The 13,618-nt window shown below is 34.4% G+C and overlaps 1 protein-coding gene across 1 annotated transcript; it reads right to left on the bottom strand.

Moving 5' to 3' along the window:
* Nucleotides 1-346: 346 nt before the first annotated feature.
* Nucleotides 347-6,726, bottom strand: LOC100787456 (putative rRNA methyltransferase YqxC). The gene is made up of 9 exons (XM_003528954.5): nucleotides 6,502-6,726; nucleotides 6,069-6,153; nucleotides 5,425-5,504; nucleotides 4,416-4,518; nucleotides 4,166-4,322; nucleotides 3,326-3,454; nucleotides 2,988-3,074; nucleotides 2,634-2,678; nucleotides 347-723 (listed from the first exon to the last, which is right to left on the bottom strand). Exons 1-9 carry the CDS (start codon nucleotides 6,608-6,610, stop codon nucleotides 571-573), a joined length of 948 nt encoding a protein of 315 aa, XP_003529002.1. The 5' UTR covers nucleotides 6,611-6,726; the 3' UTR covers nucleotides 347-570.
* Nucleotides 6,727-13,618: the final 6,892 nt, after the last annotated feature.

Genomic DNA, 13,618 nt, shown 5'->3' with positions numbered 1-13,618 from the left:
TGATAAGAATTCTTTGAACTTGAAACTTTATCACTTGTTAACATTCAACTTCATTTAGAAGAACTAAGATGACAAGGAAGCGGGTAAGCAGCTCCTAACAATGTTTTGATGTCACCATGTGTTCATGACGATAAGTAATAATAAAAAGAAAATACATGCCAAACAAACAAGCAAATAAGAAATATTCTATGTTTGATTCGTATCGCTTAGGACACGAGTACTTGACTCGCGTCAATTCTTGAAGCAACAGTTAGGTGCTTCCACGTAAACTAGTAAATTAGATGCAAATTTTGGAAAGACATTGCTTGAAAAACTACAGACCAAACACACTTTTAACATATGCAGATTTGGAAATTGCTTTTCTATGCTCAAAATACCATGTGTTTTGTTACAATCACATTCACTAATCATTGATCATTTCTTTCAATGGTTCATAAAAAATTTGACCACTATCATTCAATGGCACAACTACTCATCACTTTACACGAATACAGCTCACCCGCATATCTTCCAAACTGACAATCTTCTCCTAAGGTTGAAAAAATGCACATTAAGTATAAATTCTATAATTTACTCCAGATCTTCAGGAACCTCTATATTATGGGTTCTGTTGAAGTGAACAAGGAATTCTGTATTACCCTCAGCACCTTTCAGAGGAGACTCAATCCAACCTTTACAACAGAAACCAAAATTCTCTACTCCCTTTATAATCTTCTCAAGGACCTGAATTGCAGAAATCAATCACTTTCACATTTTCTTGTGTTAATTACAAATCAATATTGGTGTTAAAACAATTCAACAAAGCTACAAATATTAGAAATTTTCTAGTAGTTTTTATTCTACTATTTATTTAATATTATAGGCTTAAATATATTTTTTATATATGTAGTATATTACTTTTTCAGTTTACTACCTAAAAAGTATTTATTATTTATTTTAATACCTAACATTTCCAAAATCTTGCTTTTGGTATATGCTGTTAGTCTTGATCCATTAAGTAATGACATAATAAGTTAACATATTGCTACATCATCGTTTAAGTGATAATGTGACAAACTAACAAAGTGTCACCTCATTACTTAACGGATTTAGACTAACCGCAGACACCAAAAGTAAAAGTTTAAAAATGTTAGGCAGTAAAATAAAAATAAAAACATTTTTTAGGTAGTACACTGAAAATGAGTATATTACAAGTATAAAAAACATATTTAACTATAAATAAAATAAGTGCTTGAGCAAACACTAGTGAATAGTTAAATTGAGAAAGAAGCTACTCAGATGTTTGCTCTCTTACATTCTTATGTATTTCCCTTTGCTTAGAGTCAAGAATCATGAATACACGAATGAAGTTTCAACATTTTGCAAGGTGTGGTTACTAATGCTCACCAACTGCAGTTAATGCAGGGATCCTAACCCAAGATTGCGGGGGCATTGCAATCATCTAACAAATGTCAAAATAATTATATGTTCAATGCTTAATGGATTTGAGGCTTGAGTTTCATACTACACAAATCAAATGCATAACACAAACAGAGAGACCACAGATCTAAACTTCATTTTATTGCTAGAATTTTCTTAGTCAGCATCCTTCTTTCAGTTTATTATAAAATATATATTTTTTAAAAGAATAAATAAACAGAATCCCCCGCATATGAATCACAATACAAGTGTCATATGGTAAAAATTAGGCTAAATGAGTATTTTGGTCCTTTATCTTAATTTGTTTTGTTCAGTTTGGTCCTTCATCTTTTAAAAAGTTCATTTTGACCCTTTATCATATTTAGAAGGTTCAAATGATCCTTTATCTATAAAAAAATTCACTTTGGTACCGTATCTAAAAGGTTTAGAATGTTCCTTGAACTATTTAAATATATTCAAAATAGTCCTTGATTTGAGTGTTATTTGAAAGACAGTTGAATATATTTAAATAGTTAAAAGACCATTTTGAACTTTTAAGATAAGATAATGTATCAAAGTGAACTTTTCAAAAGATAAATGACCATTTCGGACATTTTAAATAAGATAAAGTTCAAAAATGAATTTTCTAGAAGATAAAAGACCATTTTGAACAAAATAAATAAGATAAAGGACCAAAATGGTCACCTGGCCTAAAAATTATAAGTTGATCTTGCCTAGAATTACAATCTTTCCAAAAGGTTTTTGTTGCTTGATTTTTTACTTAACAATGCTCGTGTATTTATTTTAATTTCTTTAACAAAAGAATTTATTAAGAGAACAAAAAATACAACAAAGGATATGGAGTTATCCTAGAAAAACCAAAGAGTATACGAAGCAAAACAACTGGAAGGAAATAGTACTATTAGCTCGAAGAGTTCTCCAATTTCTTTGTAGAAGTAGAACAATTTGAGAGTCTTACTTAAAGCAGCACAAGCAGAAACCCATAGAGAAGCCATATTGCTGTAAAGACTACTCTGTCCCATATAAGGATGTAGTCTTGTTTTAACTTGGCTATTTTTAATTAGATTTAGTTTAGAAGGGGACAAAATTCAATAGAGGGCAGAATATAAAGCATGTGGTTCCACACTTGTATTCAAATAGTTCTATTTCTACTAATTAGAGTTTGAGCAATGTTGAGAACAAACGATCTGATCAAATAGCCAAAAATCACGCACCTCTTGATGAACAGCAGGATCTTTCACTATTCCTCCTTTTCCTACCTGCACATAAAATGATATTCAAATTTTAGAAATATTTATTTACAGGAGACTGCAAAAACCATAATCCACTTACATACAATGATATGTTGGTAATATTATTTTATTGTCACGTGTATATTGGGGAAAAAAATTGTGCATGTGTGTTTTCATGGATTCTATATTGACAGACACAATCTATGCAGCAAAATGAACAACTCAACATCACATTGGCAATATTAGCCAAGTAGAGAATATTTAAATGTATATTATTATTGATGAGAATATCAAAACAAACAGCAAAATAATATAATAGGAGTTTGTATTCCTTACTTGAGATCTACGAGCTTCAAATTGTGGTTTAACCAAAGTCACTAATGCTGCATTTTCCTTCATGGCATTGACCACGGCAGGCATCACCTATTAAAAGAATAAAAGAGCATTTGGTGGATCAAGAAGGCTAACCATACTGCTAATTCTTAGATCAGCAAAAATCATCTCAAATGTCTCCTCTCCTTATCCTTCTCAGGTTGCTTACAAAGGATGGTCAACCACTTAACAATCAAGAGAATAAGGAAACAAGATCAAGATGGTACACTTTTCATTTAACCAGAAATATTTTCCTTGTAATAGGAGTATAAGACAATGCTTGACCTGATTTCAGAGCTTACCAAGAGAATAGAGATGAATGAGAGGTCTAAAGTCACCAAATCAACATTTTGTGGGAGTTCAGCAAGATATCTTAAATTTGTCCGTTCTATCACTGATACACGTTCATCTCTTCGAATTTTGTCAGCTACCTAAATAAGTTAATGATCATTACAACAGAGAATCATATGGATGACTGATATGCAATGAAAATGAAGTAATGTAGTTGGGGAAAATTCATAGGAATTAAGAAGGGTATATAAAATCTTCTAAAGGAAATATAAATCAGACAGACACCAAGACAAAATTTCCAGAATATTGGTTATCTTTAAAAATAAGATCAATTATTAAGATTTGTTTACTGGATTTGCACAAAGTTCTGTTAAGTTATTAAATTCAAAGATTTTACTTTAAATGTTCAAAGGGAAGTTCATCACAAATGAAATTCCAGAAGTACATGTTCAATGGTGCCCATATAGGAAGAATATATATGCATTATTTTATGCAAAAAGTAACTTCTAGCAAATTACACTTCAACAAAAAGTCCATTTTAAGTTTTACCCAAAAGACAATATAGGTTCAGCAGCAAACATATAACAAAAATTCTTCCCCTTACCCTTAAAATGAAGAAAAATGTTTTTTTGATAAAACAATTGATATATTTTTTTTTCTTTTAACCTTGGGACCTCCCTTTAAGGTTTTTTTGGCAATTCCAGGAAAGGAGGCTTTGGGTTGTCATAATCCCAAGTCCCCCCCCCCCCCCCCCCCAAACCCCCCCAAAAAAAAGTATACAAAAAACAACCTCTATCTTTATCACACCTCTAATGTAACCTAAAAAAACAATGAATCATTTAATAGGTTACCTGTCCATAACCAACATCAACTCCATAAACATGTGATGCACCATACTGAAGTAAGCAATCAGTAAATCCTCCAGTTGAAAGCCCAGAATCAAGAGCTACTTTACCAGCAACATCAACACCAAGCAGTTCAACGGCAGCTTCTAACTTATGTCCAGCTCTGTGTTGATGTAAAAAAGCCAAACAACAATACAGTTTCACCAAAGTTGCAGTTGAGAAATTATTTCATGTAAGTAGAGCTTGATGGCTTCACCTACATACATATTTGGGAACATCAGCTTTTATCTCCACAACAGCTTTGCCAGGCACAGGGGTACCAGCTTTATTTATCACCTTCCCATCCACATATACTTTGCCTGCATCCCATATGTTATCAGTATTTTTTAAAAAAATATAGTCTTTTCTTACAATGAACAAGCACAAAAAGAGTCTAGATGACAAATTACTATAGATCGCCAAAATAAACATTGACATACATTTGAGTGTATTGAGTAAATGATAGATAGCATGAAGAGAAAGAGAGATAAAAGGAATAAGGTTCTGAATTATATTAGTTGCAGTGTTTTTAAGTTGGATTATAGTTGACCTGAAGTTTTAAAGAGGTTCAAACTTGATTGATTCTACTCTAATTTAATAGATTTCATCAAGCAGAAGTTCAATTAAAATTATGCTTCTTGGCACAGCATGCCAACATACGAACCAACTTATGCAAGACCCTAGGATGTCATTCAGATAAAACTATGAAAGCATATTTCATATATCCAGAGGTTAAAATGCTAGATCATGATCTCTGAGTCTCTGACCTTCTCTAAGAGCTGAAGAAAAGGTTACAAATACCTCAGTGCAAACCTCACAACAGATGAGGCCATTCCTACCACATGCTAATACAAGCTAGCATTGCTAATTTAAAAACAAAAAAGAAGATACAAGACTGTGCAATTGTTTTTCATCAAATTTTTTTTTTTTTTTATGATAGAAGAAAATACTAAAAGGAGGGAAAGAAAGTAAAAGTAGGGAGGATAAAAAATCCTCATAAACAGACAGACATAAAGAAAACAGCAAAGAAATTGGTTCAATCTCTAATAAATTCTTTGAAATAAAAAAGGTTCTGGAAGAGAGAGAGAGAGGAGAAAGAGAAGAGATAGATAACAGTTATGTTAAGCTACCACTTGATTTAAACTCAAGTAATTAATATAACCCAGGTGAGCAGCTCGACAGAGCATCTACAAGCTACATTGGAAATAAAAACTGAAATTAGTTACCTTGCAAAATCCATGACTGGATGACGGATCTACTATATTGCTGATATTTTTCAACACATATTTCATCCAACCGCTTTTTCCTACAAGGTAAATCCACAAATAGATACAAATTATTTCAGTGTCATCAGTACAATATTAAAAATATATATAGAGACAATGGTCGAAAAGACTCTCCAAATGATACCAAAAGCATAACATTAGATAGAAGCACGAAAGGTAATGCCACCATAAATATTGTAAAATTACAATTTCCTAATGTTTTAGAGCATATCTACATTAAAATTGCTAATGTATCATGCTCTTAATGTGAGTGTTATCATCATCATCATCCTTACCCAAAGCACATGCATCATGACATTATATTACAATCACCAAGCTAATAAAAAGAATTGATAGCTTTACCACCAATCTCTACAACTTCAAATGTGAATCACAAAATAAGTCTTCACTTAGAAACCAATATATAACTCTGAAATAATTTACACTATTTGCTTTATCAAGTTGGTTAAATCAAAACAACATGACATGATGATGGAACCACCGGCATTTTTGGAGTCTGGCACCACTTTGTTCACAAGAATGGCTCAAAAACAGATAAACTGCGTAAGAATCAACGCATTGAACCACGAGATTCAAAAGCTTACTTCCTCACTTGCAAAACCTTTTCTGATTTTGCAGTAGCATAGCTCCTGAAAGAAGTTGCAATCTGAGCATTGTCTTCGCATCTCACTAGAGTTAATTTATGAAAAAACAACAGTAAAAATATCAGTGCACCACCACACATTTTTCACTATATACATTATCAGTATCATAGTGGTTATTATTAATATTATTATTAAGAGGAAGTCCCGTTCGAAGTTTATTTGTCCACAACTTGTATATAAAATTAGAATTTAATCAGAATACACAGACAGTAAAAATATATTTTACACTTATCCAATCATGAAATGCAATATATTGTAAGATAGTTGACTTTTGTAGCGATTACTTTAAAATTGATTGAGTGTGAAACAGTAATAGGGTATCAAAATTAAACTCAAAGAAATAGTAACAATAACAGTAATTTTGAGAGGTTACCTGAGAATAGGAGCTTTGGATTTCGTAGCCGAGAAATAAAAGTTAAGGTTGTCTCGTTGTGCAAGCCTCGTGAGATGGTTACGGGGTGTTTCAGAAATTGTAGAGCCATTTCTGATGAATGAAGCTTTTTCAATTTTCACAACACAACAATGAATCAGTGGTTACTAGTGTTACTGCGCTTCGAGGTTACGTTTCTAAAACAGAAACAATCGAATGAAGGAACACACGCTGTTCTCAGATGATAAAACATGACATGGACAAGGTTGATTTGGACTCATCAAGAATATTGGGCCTGTATTCCGCTAAATACTTCTTGCATTCCACTAAATACTTCTTGCACCTCTTTTAACTATTTTTTTTTTTTCTTTTCAAAATTCTGAAACTACCATGCGTATAATTATTATTTGGTTATTTTCCGGATTGAACAACCTGGAAAATAAATATTTTTTTATGGATTTCTTAATCTGGAATTATAAAAAATGAAGGGAAATGCTAGGTGCACCCAACAATATTGCTGGGTGCACCCTACAATTTTAGTGAATGGGCCATTTTGCCCTTTAAGTTAAAAATTTAAAAACGCGCTCCTCTTCCCGGAAGACCACTTGCTGCTTCTTTTCTTCTTCCATTCCTGCTACTCCTCCGTGACACCGCGAGCCAAGCTTCTTCGTCTTCTCCGCGACACCACGAGCCAAGCTTCTTCTTCTTCTCCGCGAAGAGCCTTCGAGGTTAGTCTCCCTAACTCTCCATTGCTTTTAATATCCAGTATTGATTCAGCAGTGGAACCTTAGGATAGTAACCTTAGGGTAGAAGACGAGAGTAGGAGACGTCGAAAAAAATGGGGAAAGGGGGCTCACGGCGGAGGCTTCCGGAAGACCCATTATGGGTTCTTCCGAAACTTCCGGAAGAAGCTTTTCCGGAAACTTTCTGGAAGAAGTGTTCTTTCGAAAGTTACCAAACGTCTTCCGAAGTCTTTCGCAAAACCTCTTCCGGATACTTTCCGGAAGAAGTAGTTCTTCCGGAAGGATTCCGGAAGAAGGGTTCTTCCGGATGAACTTTGAAATTTCCGGAAGAGCTTTCCGGAAGAAGTTGTTCTTCCGGAATTGTTCCGGAAGAACCACTTCTTCTAGAAGTGTGTTTTTTTTTAAACAAAAATTGTTTTGTTTTTTTTTTAACAAAAATGAATTATTATATTTTTTTATTATTTTGTTTTTTAGATTTTATGAAAAATGAGGTTTGGGTTTTTGATGTGATGTTTTTTTTATAATTTAAATTGTGTATTTTTACTAAATATTAATTTGTAAATTATTTATTTTTTTGTTTATAAAAGAAGTTGTGTTTGTTTTTGTTTATTGTTTATTTTTTTTAAATTAGTGTTTTTTGTTTATAAATGAAGTTGTTTATTTTTATAAATAAAGTTGTGTGTGTTTTGAAAATTTTTAAAAAATACTATTTTTTTTATAAATGATATAAATAAAGTTTTTTATTTTATTATAAATGAAGTAATTTTTTTTAAATAAAGTTGTGGATGTTTACTAATTAATTAATTTTACATCAATTGTGTTTTTTTATAAATGAAGTTGTTTTTTTTTAAATTAAGTTGTGGATATTTTTTAATTAATTAATTAATTTTACATCAGTTGTGTTTTTTTTATAAATGAAGTTGTTTATTTTTTTTAAAATTAAGTTGTGGATATTTTTTAATTAATTAATTAATTTTACATTAGTTGTGTTTTTTTATAAATGAAATTGTTTATTTTTTTTTAAATTAAGTTGCGGATATTTTTTAATTAATTAATTTTACATTAGTTGTGTTTTTTTTAAATGAAGTTGTTTATTTTTTTTAAAATTAAGTTGTGGATATTTACTAATTAATTATTTTTACATTAGTTCTGTTTTTTTTATAAATGAAGTTGTTGATATTTTTTGATTAATTAATTTTACATTAGTTGTGCTTTTTTTTTAAATGAAGTTGTGTTTTTTTTTAAATGAAGTTGTTTATTTTTTTTTTAAATTAAGTTGTGCATGTTTAGTAATAAATTTTTTTTACATTAGTTGTGTTTTTTTTTATAAATGAAGTTGTTTAATTTTTTTTTAAAATTATGTTGTGTATGTTTTAAAATAATTTGATTTAAGTTAGTCTTATTTGTTTATAAATAAAGTTGTTTTTTTATAAAGAAAATTGCGTATATTTTGACCGAAAAAAAATACGTATTCGACATGATTTGCAGATCATGGCTAGAACACGAGATTTAGGTCGTGCCATAGGTAGACTTGTAGGCAGAGATAGACCTGATGACCAGGATGCTGCTGATGTTCCCGAGAGGCGTAGGCTTACTGCCTCAGCCCGTAGGCTACAGGTACATCAGATGACTGCGGAGGGACGTGATATGGCTGAGGACGTTGCTGACATGACTAACCATGTCCCTGAGCTGGCTGCGGAGGCACCTGAGATGCGTGCGGACGTACAGGGTGCTGATGGTGGTGAGGGGTCAGATGGTGATGATGCTGCTGAGGGATTCCCTGGTGGTCCAGGTGACCCGTCAATGCTCACATCATTTGCCGAGCATGTTGCACATGCTGTTTGGAGTGGACAGATATTTTAATTTGTTAATTATTTATCACTGTTGATTTATTTGTTTGTGATTAATTTTTTTTAATAATTGTATAATTTGTACTTCAAATCAAGAACGTCCTGATTTGAAGTTAGTGTCACATGGGAGGAAGGTGACACTGATTGGGAGACCAGTGCCTGAGATTGAAGGCCTGGTGGCTGCCACAGGATTAAGTCCACTGATCGATTGTTCAGTTATTACTGGCGATCCTGAACTGATATCCGCATTTGTGGAGAGGTGGCACGGTGAGACTAGCACCTTCCACCTTCTTGTAGGAGAGCTGACGATCACATTGGATGATGTGTCGTCACTCCTTCATTTGCCCATCACTGGCGCCTTGCACAGTTTCCATGCTCTTTTTACGGAGGAGGCCAAATTTTTGCTGACGGAGTTGCTCGAGGTGTCTGCCAAGGAGGCCAGAGTCGAGACAGCACTCACACGTGGGGCATATGTACGATTAGGATGGGTTCGAGACATTTATGAGACAAGATGTCAGGCCCGGCGGTGGATTGTCGCAGCTCGCGCTTATCTGCTGCACCTTGTCGGTTGCACTCTTTTTGCTAATAAGAGTGCAACATACGTGCATGTGGTTCATCTTGACGCTTTCCAGGACCTCGCTCAAAGTGGTGGTTACGCTTAGGGAGTTGCCGCGCTGGTTCATGTATATGACCAGTTAGATGAGGCTTGTAGGACCACCACCCAACAACTTACGGGGTACTTAACGCTACTTCAGGTAAATTTTGTGTTTATTAATATGTTACGTTCGATTATGATTTAAACATGTTTTTATGTTATGTTAATCTCAATTATTGTGTAGTGCTGGATCTATGAGCACTTCCCTAGTGTGCACCAATGCGTGACAGACGATACATATCAGGAGACGTCCCCACGTGCTTCTCGGTGGTTGGCGTCGAAGGCGCACATGAAGGGAATCACAGGAGCACCTTACAGGGCACGTTGTGATGGTTTGACCGTCACAGATGTGTCCTGGTTGTCGTACACGGAGCATTGGGGGGTTAGGGCATTTCAGGAGATTTCATCTTTCCAGGGTCAGCTGAGATGGGGTCCTATGGTCGTCACAGCTCAACCGGAGAGGGTGGTACGCCAGTTTGGTTACATCCAGAGCATCCCTCCATCGCCTGTTAGTGCACGATTGTCACACGATCAGATAGATGACAGATGGATGTAATTTGCGGATCACTTACTACCTACGGGTCAGCTTTGTCTAGTGCCTGGGCAGGTATCTGCGGATTACATGGAGTGATTTTTCCGCATATCTCACCCATTCATGATACCAACCCAGGCAGGTGACCAGCCGAGAGATGCACCAGCTGCAGACCCTGAGGACTACATACAGCCGCCCAGCCCCCAGGTACCAGTAGCATTTGACCCCCCTCCACATGTGGTAAGATTATTTGCGCGTTTAATGTTTTATGAGTTGTTATTTATTTTAAATTTCATAATAAATGTTTTTAATGACTTTGACAGGATGATTACGACAGATATGAGACGATTGCACAGAGGTTGGAGCGTGTGCTCAACCTTAGGATGTCACTGCAGGCATAGAGTTATATGACATTATGCAGGACTGCCTGACGATCGCGAGAGGGGGACCCAGTGCTGATGGGACTGTCAGGGCTCGTCAGAGACGCCGCACGGACCATTGATCTTTGTATTTATTTTTTGTGTTGTAGTTGACATGAATATTTGTAATTATTACAGTTTTTTGTTTAATATAGTTGACGTGTTTTGCACAATTTATTATTTTATAATATAGTTTATTATTCTGATTGTTTGTGATCCTTAAGCGAAGTTTACGAGTGTTTTAAATTTATTTTTAAAAAAAGTGAACCTAAAATCATGAGTTTTGTTTATAAGAATTACATAAAAAATAAATGTTTTTAAAATCATTCATAATTCATAATTCATAATTATGTGTTAGTAAAATTTTTAAAGTAATTATGATATATAATAAATTATGATTCGATCATAATTTACACCATTAATATATAAGATCGTACCAAAAACAAAATATTAAAAAAAAATTACATGACAATGAAATCGCCATATAAGATACTACAAGGATGACTTTAAAAAAAATTCATGTTCAAGTACCCATGTTTGGGATTTTTTTGCGTGGGTGTGCCAGTGCCGTGAGACAATGGAGGGCGACCATTTCTCATGTTTGGACGTCAAAGTACCCAAAAAAAAATAGTCTCGTTCCCCGGTTCCGTCAAATAACACCTAAAAACAAAGCCTGAAAATCCAAAAAAATAGGAAATCGACCCTTTTTTCATGTTCAAGTACCCATGTTTGGGATTTTTTTGCGTGGGTGTGTCAGTGCCGTGAGACAATGGAAGGCAGGCTTTTTTCATGTTTGGACATCAAAGAACCAAAAAAAAATAGTCCCGTTCCCCGGTTCCATCAAATAACACCTAAAAACAATGCCTGAAAATCCAAAAAAATAGGAAATCGACCCTTTTTTCATGTTCAAGTACCCATGTTTGGGATTTTTTTGCGTGGGTGTGCCAGTGCCGTGAGATAATGGAGGGCGGCCATTTTTCATGTTTGGACGTCAAAGAACCCAAAAAAAAATAGTCTCGTTCCCCGGTTCCGTCAAATAACACCTAAAAACAAAGCCTGAAAATCCAATAAAAATAGGAAATCGACCGTTTTTCATGTTCAAGTACCCATGTTTGGGATTTTTTGTGTGGGTGTGTCAGTGCCGTGAGACAATGGAGGGCGGCCATTTCTCATGTTTGGACGTCAAAGAATCCAAAAAAATAGTCCCGTTCCCCGGTTCGGTCAAATAACACCTAAAAACAAAGCCTGAAAATCCAAAAAAATAGTAATTCGACCCTTCTAACAATTAATTTTTTGGACCACTGAAACAACACATTCAACTTTATTATGAGAATTAAACACGCCGTAAACAGATAAAGGTTACATCAACGAAAAAACAAAAAAATAAACATCACATTCAGTTTTTTAGCGACGTCTCAGTGACCTCGTCTTCGATTTTCACAACATATTTAGTAAAGACAACTAAAATTTCTATTGGTCCATATTTTTTTCCAGTAGTTAGATTGTACTAACACCTTCAACAGTTCTTCGTTGGTCATCAGCTCATTTATTTCATATTTTATAACCGTATATGAATACTCAAAGCGAGCTGGTTGGCGGAAAAACAATCGTCTTACCGTTTGTGATTCGTGAATTCCAAGAGGGGGAATCCCTATAGGTGCAACTTGCTTGATTAAATTCTTCAGTTCATCGATGGTACATGTTGAAGGAATTTGAAATTTCTTAGTATTTTTTCCTGTGAACGCGCATCCAACAAATTTGTTCTGCGGTGGCATGTTCCATTTCCCGTTGTAATACAGGATCGCGTCATGAGTACGGGGCATAGTGCGTTCAAGTAAGTTTATTATTCCATCTGGTGTTCTTCCAACGGTGCATAATAAATCAATCGGACCAACACAAGAAAATTGATCATTACACATTAACATTGTGTTGACATCATCATCATTTATCAATTTCATACACTCAAAGCGAATTTGGTTACCTGTATCGGTGAATGGCTTCCGGTAGTGAATTTCATCCAAAAATTGTTTGTCAGATAGCTGAAGGGTATTGTGTATTCTGGTTTTTAAGCTTGCAAAATCACAGCTATTTGGTACTCGAATGGGCATCGGAGTTGAAGTTTGGAAGTAAACGCCAGTATCATTGTGAATAATTGATCCATTTGGAAAAATGAAAGCCAACCTTGAGTTGACAATCGTCTGACTGCTAGTTTCTCCTAAAAATCTCATACTTTGTGTATCAATTGGGAGACTATTTTAAAGGAAGATATGTGTGATTTATTAGCCGTGTCGGCCATATATATAGATGGTTGTGACCGAGCAATTGCTTAACTTTGTTTACAAAAAAATAGACACGTGTGAACATGTTTCGTGATTATGTTTCCTTCAGAATGTGTAGTCAAGTCAGCCAATGTGTTGTCGCGCTCAAACTGTAATACACATGCATGTCATTATGTGTTGTCAATTATGACAATGATGTATCCTGCACGCGTAAATGATTTTTGTTGGACCAACAATATTCTTGCTTAACCAAGCACGTACTTAATAATATTAATTGGTTAGTAACGAGTTACAACAAATTATATCGCATAATGAATACAATTACATAAACAATGCATGTTCAGTCTTCATTTAGGTCGACATAGTGTGTTTTGAATGACATCAAGCTTGTGTATTGCTGCATTCTACTAATATATGGAATTGTCCACTGCTTTGCCTGAGAATAACAATTGCTTGACCACAACAACGCTGGAGGCGGTAAGGGAAAATGGTCTTTCAAATAAACCTGTTGTACATGAACAAACATTATATCATGCGGTGACCGTGTCAAACGAACCAGCGAAGTCATTGTATAATTGTTATACTAACTATATTCAATGTACTTGAACAAAATGATTTCCAAACACGTGACCGACACATATC

Source organism: Glycine max, chromosome 7 (genome assembly GCF_000004515.6).
Source record: "Glycine max cultivar Williams 82 chromosome 7, Glycine_max_v4.0, whole genome shotgun sequence".
Taxonomy (NCBI): domain Eukaryota; kingdom Viridiplantae; phylum Streptophyta; class Magnoliopsida; order Fabales; family Fabaceae; genus Glycine; species Glycine max.
Note: the sequence above shows the minus strand (reverse complement) of the source record. Positions and strands in the feature narration are given on the sequence as shown.